General features: G+C 36.0%; 1 protein-coding gene across 1 annotated transcript in view; it reads right to left on the reverse strand.

Moving 5' to 3' along the window:
• Positions 1-7,422: 7,422 nt before the first annotated feature.
• Positions 7,423-14,814, reverse strand: part of Asap (ArfGAP domain of ASAP) — a 58,534-nt gene continuing 51,142 nt past the window's right edge. Inside the window, 11 exon segments of the mRNA XM_018444709.1 lie at positions 7,423-8,212; positions 9,511-9,579; positions 11,081-11,244; positions 11,334-11,621; positions 11,750-11,960; positions 12,050-12,169; positions 12,398-12,673; positions 12,784-12,964; positions 13,078-13,300; positions 13,805-14,032; positions 14,137-14,401. Coding sequence (XP_018300211.1) covers positions 7,997-8,212; positions 9,511-9,579; positions 11,081-11,244; positions 11,334-11,621; positions 11,750-11,960; positions 12,050-12,169; positions 12,398-12,673; positions 12,784-12,964; positions 13,078-13,300; positions 13,805-14,032; positions 14,137-14,401 — 2,241 coding nt within the window. The 3' untranslated portion in view covers positions 7,423-7,996.

Genomic DNA, 14,814 nt, shown 5'->3' on the forward strand with positions numbered 1-14,814 from the left:
TTTTTTTTAAATGATAAACTATGAACGCAAGTAAATATACAATAATAAGATATTAAGGGCCTTACGTGAAGAAGATGAGCAAACGTATGAGGTGTAGAAATTTGATATTACAAAGTAGCAGCGAAATTCGAGGGAGGTAGACTGGCGCTATACGTATTATGGCGCGACATCGAAATCTGTGGCTTTAAATTATAAGCATACATCGTATCTAATCTATTTAGCATGTGTTAAAGTAGCATCGCGAGTAATGTAGCATAATATTTTTTCGTGCAAGCAGAAAATTAAATTTATTAAATCGCATAACACTAGTGAATAATAACCGATTAACCGTGAAGTAAGAAAAAAAAAATATATAACGAAAGACTGAATAATTCACGCGCCACGATCCGTCGATTTAGATTATCTGGATGCTTCACTGTCCCTTCCGTTCGTACGGATGTCGTGCGCGTGTGAATAGAATAATTGGAGAAGACTGTGAAGATGGAAAAACTTGTCAAAATAATTAAGAATTAGCGAGCGCGCGAGAGAGAAAATAAGAGCGAAAGAGATTTAAAAAAAATGAGCGAGAGAATACCGAGGTTGAAGAAGATGAAACTAGTTAATTAGTATATATTATATATTAGTGATTATTATAACAATTATATTCTGCTAGAAGATAATACGTGTAAGATCGCGCGGTGATTTCTCGAATCCAGGAGTATCCTGCTAGGATAAAGCTAAGAACTGTCTATATTTAGTAATAACCGTACACACACTGAAGGGATGACCATACTTAATCATTATTTTGTTTTCACATACGCGATACCTTTTACTCGATCAGCGGCAATAGCAGCACCACCAAAACTGTATCCGATCGGTTATATATACATATATATTGCGAAGGATGAAACTCCACGAATTCCAAGAGAGATGATCAAAAGCTAGTCAAACATTTCTAATTTCTACCAGTTAATCTGTATAGTTAATTAATTGTACATTAAATCTACATACACACATTACCAGAATTAGGATGACACTTGAAAGAAAACACGTACAATCCACATCTTACACATACGCATATAGACATGTATACACACATACGCACTCGTGCGCGCATACACAGGCACTCACACATACATATTCGCCATGTTGTACACGCAATAAGTAAAGCGATTCGAGCGAGAACGCATGAAAAAGCTCAAAGACTGCTCCTAAGCGACATCAGGAATTTCATTCAACGTAGAATTACTACTTATATATTTCATCTAATTGAAGCGCAGCATCTAATCTCCAACTGAAAAAGGCAGGACCTGAACTATATAAAGGATGCAAAGAGATTTTATCCGCATATACATATAGCGATCAGAGCTAAGGAAAGGAAAAAAAGAAAGGAAAAAAGGGGAAAAAAAAGTTGTAATCAATCCTGCCGAGGATAGGAGGCCGCCGCTACGTTAATTTTCTGCCGATCGATCATTAATCTATCGTCGTTGTTGTTTGTGGTAAGCTTTACGGAATAGCGTAAACATATGTACTTAGTACTTTGCACAATCTCTGTCAGGCGCCTTGCTCAAAATTAACTGTCGGCGGCGGTTTGTTTCGTGATTTACGAAAGGCGCAAAGATTGGCGATGCGCGAACGAGTGAAAACGAACGGATAAACAAATCAACGAGATGTTTAGCTGAAACGTTTAGTCGCAAAGTGGAGAATCACAAGGAGAATAACATGTATCCTATGTGTAGGAGCATACTTCGAGTAATCTTGAAAGAAGCGTTTTCTTAATATAAGATAGATGTTAATAAATGTAAAATGCATGTTTTGTATTATGTAGGTATTAAAAAAATTTAAAAATCTCAGTTACTGAAATAATGGACGTGATGTTAACAAAGTTCATGAAAAGGTAACACGAAGTTTTTCCATTTTAAAGAGTGTACTTTACATATTAATGGAATAATTCACTTCGTTTCGATGCGATATCAATTTCTATTAGTATGTAAATACTAATGATTTTTAACTCCTTGCGATTTTCCAGTTCGCGGTTATTTATATATGCGCGTGTGCACATTTTATTTGCTTGACTCGTTACATTCATTTCGGGTTCTCTGGCTATCCTTTTAATTTGGATAGCGGTAAAATGTATCACGTTTGCTACGTTCTCTGTTATCCGCTCGTTGACCTCGGTTCAGGATAGAAAGTAGGATAAACGAATATGTACGGGTTGAAAATTCGCGGATTATTCTTTGGCCGGACACTTACTATTACCATCAAGCGACTGCTTAGGAATTGCGCTACTGAATAGTAGTAGACTATTTGGAATGATTTTTCTTGATTGTGATTTCGAGAACAAGACGATGTGAGTTTCCGGCTGAAGATGTTCACGAGACCCAGGTAGCAAATGGTAATTAGATCCGATGTGGATAAGTATAGGACCGATGTGTCGTAGTGACTGATTTACTTTAAAGAAAGCGCGTCGCGCGACCGGAAAGCACACCGCGGGACGCTTTTTTTCTTGTACGCGAGGGGTCTCGCACCCCTCGCTGGAGTACTAGTGTTCACGTTTTGCCGCAGCTTCTCCGGATAATATTAGATAAGTCGTAATAAGACCCTTCGTCAGATTGCTAACTGGGATACATTAGTCACATAAGTAAGCTGGGCAACTTGTAAAAATGCAATTTTTGTACTGTTATAAAAAGTTAAATAGACGAGGGTACACTGACGTTGTAGCGTGAAAGAACATTTTTCAATAAAAGATTTTTCATACGCATATACATCGCGTACTGTGATTATTATTAATATTGAACCTGTATACAAATAAATTGAACGAGAGAATTGGTTTCTACTTGCGAGTAGAAATCAGTTCCAAAACGTTATCTCTTGTTCTATTATCTTATTACAAGAAATAATATCTATTTTAAGAACTTAATATCTTAAATAATTTGACGAAAGAACAAACATACAACATTAATCTCTTCCAATTCCAAGACTGAAAATGAAAATATCACTGTCTGACATCATAAGATAATAACAAAAATTGATATTTCATTATTTATTATATAGCTACATCTAATTAAAACTATTTCATTTATTTGAATGGTAATAGATGAGATGTGTAAAAAGAAAGAAAAAAACATGATTGTGATTTTATAGTTCTCTAAACAGCATTTATTTTCTTCTTTTGTTACATTTCTGAAGTCGCGTCCCATCCGAGGACGTTGTGCACAATTTTAACGGTGAAAGATAATATTAAATGTCGATACAATGTCATCGTTCCGTGTAATATATAAATATTTAGACCTGTGCCGGCGACAAACGCGTACGCCGAATCTAGAATCGTGTGATTTTGTTCGATCGACTTGTGTCATCATTTCTTCGTTCCCTACCCACCATCTCTAACGGAATGGCTACGTACATACGCAGGGATTCAATATATTAATGTATCTTCTTATCGATGTAAGGTTGTTGAAATATCGGATACGAGTACAAAACGATTCCTGTGATAACGAGGCGATTACATTCACAAATTCGCCTTCCTTTTCAAGTTGTATTTTAACAATCTTGATAAATTAAAATATCTTTATTATCACTTATACGACATGAAGGATAGATCGAACAATAAAAATGTCTAAAGATTCTTGAAATTTTGAACATTTCTAAATTTTTATGGTGATTGAGAATTAATTAATGTTAGAAAAAAATGTTAATATTGATTAGAGATTTTTCATTCAGAATTCTACTCATGATATAGAAATAGATAAAGAGAATTTAATTAATCACAGTAGTAGTACAACATTAGATCGTGCACTTTGCTGTTCGTATCAAACATTTGAAGAACCTTTTTTCGTTTCTATACACTCACGCGTTCCGCCTAATACGAAGTGGCTACAAAATAATAATAAATACTTACAGTCTATCTAACGACTACTCTTAAGTTTGAAATGCAAAGGATCAATCGTCGCTTAAATCGTACAGTTAAATAGACAATATCCACATACTTAAAGTTACATCGTAATTTAATATATATGTTCGGTATAATATAAACATCGATTTATCTCGCTTCTTTCTCTCTTCATCATGCATACACATGCAACACGGGCACGTAAATTCTACCTTTTATCTATACACGTATTTACACAGATCGACGATACGTTTTTCTGTTACGAACGTTAGATCAACATGACACTGTTAATGCAATGAAATTCATGAATTCCAAAGACAACGAGATGAGAAACCATTTAATCTAATATTAAATAGTTTATAGCTAAACATGTTTCCTTTATTACAGATTCTGCAAAATTGAAGTTATTGTGGTGAGATGAAACTTCAATATATCGCTTTGACTATACTACTATCGTATCTTCCGTTAGGCGAGCTTTTATCTATTTTATCGCTTTGACTTAAAAACAGAATTGCGTCAAACCGAAAATATTTTCTCTAATCTGTAGTTATATGTTTAAGATGTCTATAGAAATTTCTATCAAACTGATGATTTTCAGAATAACAATCTTATCTTGTGTTTAAACGTGATAACGTTTTGACTGGGCATTGGTGTTCATATTCTTATGTAAGTATAGTCGAAAAATTTTTCGAAGATGATTAAGAGGGAACAGAAAATGCTAAGAGTGCACTCTCGCTGAAGAATTTTCATTATTTTCCCAACCCAGTAGTTCGAATTTAAAAATTCGGTAATATACTGTCTATATCGTATTTTATATTATTTTTAGGCAATAACAGGTAATATATACTTTTCTTCAAAGTAGAACAATTTTTTCATAAAAGTGAATGTCTTATGGAAAAATTGCTTTCGGTAATGGCACCTTTAGCCTTCTCCATTTTCTCTTGATCCTATATTATAAATATCGCGAATTATGAGATAATTAATTTTTAAAAAATTATCAATAAGACTATATTTTTTTTACGCAAAAATGATAAAATACAGTAAAAAAGGAAACGGTTACTCTTCGAAAAAAAACGTACATAAAAAATATACATGTACATAAAAAAGTGATTTAGATATACTTTTTTATTTTTACGAATAAAATCGGAAAATATTCGAAACTCCTAATAGCAACGTTTTTGGATGACGAAGTATGTGTGTTGCATACTTAAATCAAACAATTACATTTAGGAGATAGTGTCACAGCTAATAGCTTGCAGCGGTATACTCCAGTTTTCGTCTATGTACATAGCCTTATCATAATTGTAAGGAAAACAATACAATTTTAGTAATCACTCGTGCTATTTAAGCATCAATATACTATTCGTATAATATTACACGAGGAACACACGCCGATCACTGTTACTCAACGTGGTGATTTGCGGAACCATTTTATCAATCGGCAGCGGTATGTAATCATGTTGTTAAAATTAAGTATCACTTTTGCTGCAACTTTCTCCGTACCGTTCGGAAACGATTTTATAGAAAAACGCTGTAAATGACTAAATGGTTCCGCAAACATTCCATTCTTAACGGCTCTCTGTTTTTGCAAAATCCTCTTTGGTCTCGTACATTCAAATAGAATATTGATAATACAACGCGACATGAAGAATTCCACTTGTCGCGTCGCATTACACGTTTTCGTCATATTTTATAGCACGCTTGGCGGCTAACAACCGGATCGAGCCTCATATTCTATTTGAGGATCGACTAACATGTAATATGGCATAGAACAAAAAAAATATACACATACGTAACGACATTCTTAAATCGAGTACGCTAATAATACTTGTCATGCAATATCAGTGTAACATTTCGTGTTCGACGACCGCTAAAATTCACATCCCGCATTTTGTCCCTACGCTAAATTTAATCATCTCCCCGCTCTACTAAAGGCTACGGTTTGCATTCGTACATTCTCACATTCAACGCCAAATGTGGTCGTTTGATTTTGAGATTTATTTGTCTCGTTACGCGTTTAACGGTTTAACAGTCCTTAGAATCAATATTTCGCGCTAAATGCGAAATACAAATACGGCTCTATGCACAAGTTCGTCTATCTCTACGTTAAATCCGTTATTGGCAGTACAGAAAAAAGAAGTGTGCGCCAGATTAATAGAACGTACAAACGATGAAACACCAAAACCGTGCATATTTTTCTTTCTATTTTCAGCGCAAAATCGCCAGAATTACATAGAATTTCCTAAACACTGGTATGATTACCAAAAGCTCATATCCCTCTAATCCGCATTCAAGAGTCTCTACTTTTTAAAATTATATATAACTATATATTTATCGTTAAATATTTATTATTTTCTCTGTTTATAGATGCTTGTTTATATATGTTCTGTTTGGGCGTTTTGCATATGAGCCGAATGCTTTGGATAAAATCTATATATCTCTATGTTAATCATTTGGTATGGAAAATGTCATTTGTTTCACAATTTGTTCATAAATGTGTTATTTTATAGTACTAATAATTTACTTTGAAATATAATATATATCACATTTTTTTAGCGTCGCGGTATCAAGAATCATCCTCAATTCCGATCTTAACATCAATGCTGCAACGCGCGGCGTGTTTTTGCCAACGTCATTCTCGACGTCATACTTTGTTAGCCGGATTTTTATCTTTGCAACTACATTATGAACAATTACGTACCATATATAATATAAGTTAGACGAATACATATAAGATTTCTCTACACATAAACTCTTTAGATACAACATTCTTCGACAAACACCGGAAATCCGCGAATGTCGACATCGTAGCGTTTGTACAATCAGTTTTTTCCCTCTCAAAAAAGACAGAATCTCACTTTCGAAAGAAGAAAGTAAACCAAGCTGCGTAATCGTGCCTGGATGACGAGACAAAATTCTGAGTATTCATTATCGACTGTAATATTCACATACTTTCGAAAGTCTCGATATGATTGTCATCCAGCGTAAGACACTAATACTCGGCTAAACATCATTTTTCAAAAATCACGCACTTAATATAATCCACATATACATTGATTATAGCCCAGTGCAAATTCTTCGAGGTATATATTGATTTTTTGAATTGAAAAAAGTAAATTGAAATTTATTTTCTAATCTCCTTAAAGATGGTATGCATTGATAATTATATATGACAAAAAAAGTGAATTGAAAATCATTTTAATTTTAAAAAGCATTTGAGCGGTTTAAAAGAATCGTTTGTAAAGTACCATAGAATCGAATACCATTGCATCAGCAAAAATAATTCTGCACTGTAGTAGAAAAATAAAAATTTTAGAATTCTTTTAATGTTTTAATAAACTACGGAATGTGATAAAACTTCGACTTGCACATAATTAAATTATTGAAAGTAATTTATATTAATAATAACATAACTTTAATACATATCGCTTTTTGTGTCTAATTATATATTTTGGCATAATATAAAATTTTATTATTTTATATAGTTATTTCCACAGTCACTCCAAAACGACAATCGTTCATATCACGATCGAACACCAAAATTCCTCTCTTATCTTCCCTCTTTTTCCTCTGCCTCTGCCATTCTCTCTCCTCATTCCATTGCACTGAGTCTTTCGTAGCCTCCAACCCACGGAAGGCAACGCGCTCCCGATTCACATCCGGGACAAATTACTTACTATTTTTTTATATAGATAAAAAAATTTTCCTCCAAAAAAAAAAAGAGAATCTATTCTCTCAGAGTAAACACATAAATTTGTATCATGCTTTTGAATTCAAATGATTTATGCTACTATATTTGATTTTCTAAAGCGTTTACTCCACTCGTAAGTGTAAAATTGCTTGTGTTGATGCACTTTTCATCTTATATATCAACTTTCTTAGAGAACATGAAAAATAAGAGACTCAAGATGCGGATTAAATTCTTTACTCGGTAACGGCACTCATCCAAAGTTTCTTCCTTTGGATACTCATATGACTGCTTCAACTCTGAAGAGACGGCTGAAAGATAGTTTGAACGCTTCATTCCTTCGGTTTTCTAAGCCAATTTCTACGGCCGAGACTGGCGATGCTCATCGAACTGGCAGTGCTGGTGACGCTCGCCAACGAGTTCAGGCTTACCGAATGTTAATCCTGTAGCATGTGTACGAAACTAATCGGAAACATGCCTCGCCGCTCTGGTGCCCGTTCTAACGCGCCTTCCATCCAGTTGTCATCATCGGTCTGCTCATTTGTTACGATGATGACCTCACCCTCGCGGAACGACAGTTCGTCTTCGTTGTCGGCCTCGCAATCGTACAGGGCCCGGCAGCGTCGCAGGCCACTCAAAGTCGACGACGTTGGCTGGAGATAGAATAAAAAAGTCATTCGTGGAATCGATAAATACCGTAACGTGCATGTTTCGACCGTCTGGCAGAAGCAAGCACTTTTATTGCTCGTATCTTTATTACGAGACGACAAGCTTAAGAACGTTTGTTCTCCAAAAGTTAAGAGAACAACATTGGAAATTCTAGAAGAATTATTACAAATTCACAGGGATGAATTAATACATTCAATTAATTAATCATTATTTTATTTTTTACTCCTTATTTAATTGATGTTATTTTCGTTTTTTTTTTTACAGAATCGAAAGAAAAAATTAATTGTCGTGAAAGCAAATTAAAATAAGCATATGTAAGAAAAATTAAGTTTTATTCAGACCCAAGAATTGAAAATTTTTTAAGAATATATTTTGATATTCCTCCAATAAAGATATGCTGGAACTAGAATTTCCAATATGAGACACTGATATCATGCTAGTTATATGCCTTTTAATATCTGAATAGCTTAGAATAAGAGAATTTAAAAGGGGAAGTGTCTCACAAGTCGGAAGAAGTAGCATAATGCGATTAAATATCGACAAACATAAATTCACTCGGGGAAATCCATGCGAGGCTCAGTATTTACAATTATATTTTATATCAGTTTTTTAAATATTAGTTATATATTAATAATAGCGATTCATTGAAAGTACATAGTTTTTTACAAGTCAAACGTAGTTTAATTAAAATAGGATCAAGAGATGTAAATGTTAGTTGCGCTGTTTTGCAGTGATGAATCTGATTATGGAGTTACATGTCTTGAAAGATTTATAATATATATTATTACAATCGAATGTCTCAACAGATAAAGAGCATCTGATTGTGATTAAAATGGCAATGAGATCTAAGTGATTATTTGGCATACATGGAAATAATATATTTAAAGCCTTGACGTTGTGAGCTCCATAAATGATGATACGAACGGCACGTCTGATCATGCAAAGCATTGTTACACTTGAAAGTATCGTTGGCAAGTGAAGATAGAGAAGAATATGGATTCTTATCATATTCAGATTTATTATTAATTATGTATATTGCAATATGATATAATACGATTGCAATCTTTTTCTTCGAAAGACTTTTCTATTGTACATAGAGAACAATTTAATTAATTAGTCAGTGTATAATTATGTACAGATATCATGCCTTGTAATATGATTAATAACACGTGAAATTATCCTTACGTAATACATTAAGTACTACGATATGTACAAAACGGTAAGCTTGTTTACAAGTGGTTTCAAGTGTAACATGCTGTAATGTGGGATGGCTGATGTTTACCAGATTCAGATTTGGGAGCAAAGATGAAGGCTCTTCGGCGTAGCTCTCTAGCCTGGACCGGTCCCTTCGCTGTACCAACAATGGTTAATGACAAACCATAAAGCACTGATCTTGAAACGCATGCATTCTCTACATATCCACACACCGTAGGTACACACAATTATATTTATCTCGAACTGGATCATAGCAAACTAGCTGCTATTTAATCCGTGATAAATTAATGTATCCTGCGGTTTTTCTTCACTGAACGATTTTATCTCGACAAATGTTTTGTGAAATACTTTCAATGTTTAAATGATTTCTCTTCTAAAACATAATGGAAATCAATTATTTAAAGATGTTAATGTTTTTAACGATATTTTTAGGACTTTACTTTTCATAAAGTTTATACTAAAAATGATTGTTTATTGTGACGTAAAATGGCAATGAATGGTTGGAATAATATAAGTAATGAAATTTGATAAATGTATTATTATACTAACAATTAATAGATAAGGATTACGGCAATATATAACATATCCTGGTATTATACATGATAATGTAATGAACTGTGAAAAGGTAACAAATATGTCAATGTGCGTAACGTATGGTTAGTATAATAATGCAAAATGCTCAAGCCCGCACGAATGAATCGAATGAAAACTATACTACGAAGGAGAACATAATGGCACAATCTGATTAGTTACACTTTTTCCTCTACTGTGTTAGTATAACGGCAACTATCCGATTGAATGTGTATATGTGCAAATAGATAAGATGTGAGACAATAGGATATTCGTCGATGTCACTCGTTAGGCAGAGATGATGTAATATCGATTCCAATAATTATGCCGGAGGTGGCTCCGTTCGAAGATAAACTAGAGAATGGTTTATGATTTCAAATGAACGAGAGCTTTGCATATCGCTGATATTTTGTAAATCTCGTATGGAGGTTTATGTTTTTTAAAATCTTAGTGTTATTTAAAACATTACAATTATTGGGACCTTTTATTTATTATTATAATTAAGATTATTTCTAAACACAATGTTTATCAAAGTATTGCAATTATTAAAATTCATTTCTTTCCATTTTTATCAAAATACATTTGTTAGCATCTTGCATTTGCTAAAGTACTGTAATTTATTAAAAATTTATATATCATAATTTTATATTTTATAAAAAGGTTAATATGCAAAGCTCTCGTTTAATTCGAATCTCCTTACAAATTATATCATTTCTTATATGTATAATACAGTCCTAAACAAACTACTCAAAACTTCATCAGCTCTAGAATCCCCAATACAGTAAGACACTTGTAGTATGAATATAGGAAGACTATGGCTACGTTTCGTGAGCGTACTTTTAGTAGGAACACCAACTTTTTCAGCGCTATTAGCGCATTTTATCTTTGTTTTACGTATAATAAACGATAAAGATAAAATGACGCATTAGCGCTGAAAGCGCACTCCCGGAACGTAGCCTTTATTTTTAACAAAAGAAACTAAGTATATGAAAATAAAATCTTCCCTAATCTTCCTATGAAATCTCAAAATTCTTATTGAAACGATCATTAATTTAAACGTGACTTACCTTTCGCGGTGGAGGAATAGGATTGCCCAGACCGTGATCTGAACACATCGAACTCAGGGATTCGCTGCTGCGTCCGTTGCTTAGCCTAGTCGTTATACTGGATGGAGCTGGAGGCGGTGGATTTCGCGGTCTCTGTAGCGTCGAGTTGTTCGCTTTGTCCATACCTGCATTTAGAAAGATAGAAGATGTAAGTATCGACATTGATAATAAAAATGTCGAAGTTCCTCCTGCGAAATTTATTTATCGAATGTACCGTGTCCGGTCGACGAGTCGCCGCTCGGTGATCTCTTATGATGTTGGCTATTTAGTGTATTCAACGTATGCGGTAGAGTGTGTAAAGTGTGGCCAGCTAAAATCGGCTCGCTGGTCGTACGACTGTGCGTCGACGTAGCCAACGTGGCCGACGAAGGTAGCGTACCGTAGTGCGACGACGGCAGGCCGCTCGTGACGGAGTTTCCACCCGGCGGCGGCGGCGGGGCAACCCGCTTCTTCAGCGAGCCGTGGATGTTCAATGAAATGTCCGGCGCCATGGGAGTGGGTACTATGAGATTCGCGTAATCAAGATAGTAAAAAATATACAAAGATAATGGAATATCAGTTATTTGAATCAGCGCATTTGACAGATTTATCATGCTATGCGAGAAGTATAAAAGTGCGAATCCAGCTTACCAGCTACAGGTTTTCTCGTCTGCGGCGGTGGCGGCGGAGGCATTTGCTGACGGTTCGTCGAGGCGCTCGGAGAAGATCCGCTCTGTAGACTGTCACAAGTGCTGCTCCGACTGCGCAACGTCACTGGCGAGTCACCCGATCCCGTGCCGCCACCTCCAGCATATGACGGTGGTCTGCTACGTGATTTTTTCTCAGGCGTCAAACATCCATTCTACAAGAAGAATGCATATTCGTGAACATAAATATAAGTAGTTATATGCAGATATAAATTTGAGAGTATCGATATATGTTAATACTCACTCTGTCTTCTATTATCGTTTCGTCATCGGAGAAGTCCGTGGAACCCTCATCGTGAGAAAGGTTCCAGTCAATGTTAACGTTATCAAATAATGTTTTTTGTCTCTGGAGAGCATGGCTGAGCTGAAAGTAATTTATTGACATTTTTTTATGTGACTTGAAAGTATAAGGAATTATTTTAAGCGTATCTTGATCGAACAAAGATTATAGAAAATTATTAAAAAATCATATTAAGATTATATAGAGATAATGTAGAGTAATAATGAAAAATTCGTGTTTATCAGAAAATTATTTGAGAGAGAGAGAGAGGAAAAGATACTAAATAAATAGAAATATGATTTGTTGAATTACCAGTTCTTTGCACGTATGATGTCCCATTTCCTGTGCAATATCCAATGGTGTTTTATCTTGCTTGTTTCGTTGCGAAGGATCCGCACCAGCTCGTAGAAGCAACTTCATCGCTTCCGCTCTGTCGTGTCTCGCGGAAAGATGCAGTGCCGTTTCTCCATCAATGGTTATTCTGTCAATACCACCACTCGGCATATTTTGCACCAGGAAATCCACGATGTGCAGACTGCTACCCATTTCGCGCAGAATGGCTAAGTGTAACGCGGTTTCGCCTACGTCCTGAAATAGACATTGCTTTCTTAGAATCTGTTTCTTATTGTATTAACATAATTGTGAGAGAGCATTTCTCACAATCTTCTCGGATATAAGAAAACTACATAATGCCTTACCGATGTTGGCAACGGCGCAGCCAGATCCACGTTTTCGGCGTAAACCTGCAGAAGTTGCTGCAGATCGCGGTTATTAACGGCGTGCTCTAAATCGGAAAGTAGATCACGCTCATCTGCGCATGTGTTCATCACGTATCTCTTGTCCACGTACTTGGCGCGTATAAACTCATATCTCTCCTCCCTAAATGCCAGAAAATAAATGTGAGAACACCAAGCAAAGTGAAAGTATGAGTGTTTGTAAACGCCGAATGCGAGTACGCGGATGAATTCTTAGAAAATCGCAAATTCGCTCACATTGTCGACGTCGGCGACGGCTTGAGATTGTGACGCAACGTCGCCTCCATCACCTCATTGAACGCCTGATTTGTCATGTGCCGCGCAAGCAACAGCTGAGCGGTGCCGACGTTATCCAACGTCAGGGATTGTATCCGCGATATATGCACACCCAAGTCCCGATGGATGCCGCTGCATTCTATGCATACTATTATGCCGAAGTTCGTCGACAGCCACGTGGCGTCTGAAAAGGAGACACAATTGTCGTTCGATAACAAAACGCTTTCGCAAGAACTGGAGCACGAGCAAAGTTGCTATTTCTCGTCTGGCTTTGTCACGCGGAAACATATACGACAATGCCCGGCCAGCGACCCGGTGAACATTCATGCTACTTGATGGCACATAAACGTGCTTTCAGTGGCCTTTCTCGGAAACCTCTGTTAAATCTGTATTAACTTAATTTAATAGACTTTATTGATTTAACAAGAAATAAATTATTGCATTTTGTTATGATCAAAAATAACAACTGCCTAATTATTATTAGGATTGATTAAAATTTGATAAAAAAATTAGTTAATATAAATAAGAATAAATAATAAATAAAAATAAAAAAATCTCAATGTCTCCTATCTCATAATATGCAAATTTAACGAAGAAATCGTTTTAGTCATACGTTAAGTATAACAGACGGATTTGGCACGCGTCAGAGAAAGATTGGCCATTAAATGGTTCACAATATTCATGTTACCGTTCTGCGAGGAGCAATCACAGCACTGATCGTTTCCGGGTAATCGCATAACACATCGTATAACAGCCTGCTGCAGCTCTACGAGGCTAGGATTGCCGCTACCGGCCTCCGCCTTGCCACTCGCATCGAACGCCCGCAACAGGGCGCGTTCCTTGCAATTCACGAGAACTGACATCCACGCACGCTGGTCCGCCTCGTCCTCCGCTTGAAAGTGGTATGTTCTATTGTCTGAAATCGAAACAATGACAGTATTACGCGGCGTCCGTTCATTGTGAAGAAACGACGAATGGCGTCTCTTGGAAGCTCGCTCGTATATCAAGCGTAACACTTACAACTTATGAGATCGAAGCCTCGCTTGTCGTCCGGTACTAACTTAATCTGGCAGGTCAATAGGTTCACTCTGGTGGGCGGCTTATTCTCGTCCGCATGACAGATATCAAGGTAACCTTCCGCCTGCACGGCGCATCGCCTCTTTTGCCAGACTCGCCTCATCTTGCCCTCGCTTTTCTTCAGCAGGTGGCCGGAGCGCGTGACGCCGTGTTGCTTGTCGCCCTGCAGCTGGTGCAGCGAGTAACCCACGTTCGCATTTGCGTTTAGCTGCAAGCCATGTAAGATTTATGGTTTAAGATTTATGCATGATGTCGTTTAATATTTATGTGCAACATAAAATGTAATATAAAGTGAAATGACTATACAGGGTGTTTCCAAATTAAATGGCAAAACTTCGGGAGCGTGTAGAGGAGTAAAAAACTAAGAAAAAAAGTCCTATAGACATATGCTCCTTTTTGCTTTGTTTCGCAGGAAATCACGAAAAAAGAAAAAAATATATTTAATTTATTATTTTAATTATTTTATTTATAAACTTTTTAATGAAGATTTTGTTCGAAATGTGCACCTCTTGCAGCAATACAAGCATTGCATCTGTCAAACACGGCTCTTGTAGCAGCCAGGCACTGTTCTTGCGATATTCTGTTCGCTGCAGCTACGATACGATTTCTCAAATGTTGCTC

Source organism: Mycetomoellerius zeteki, unplaced genomic scaffold (genome assembly GCF_001594055.1).
Source record: "Mycetomoellerius zeteki isolate Tzet28-1 unplaced genomic scaffold, Tzet1.0 scaffold153, whole genome shotgun sequence".
Lineage (NCBI taxonomy): Eukaryota > Metazoa > Arthropoda > Insecta > Hymenoptera > Formicidae > Mycetomoellerius > Mycetomoellerius zeteki.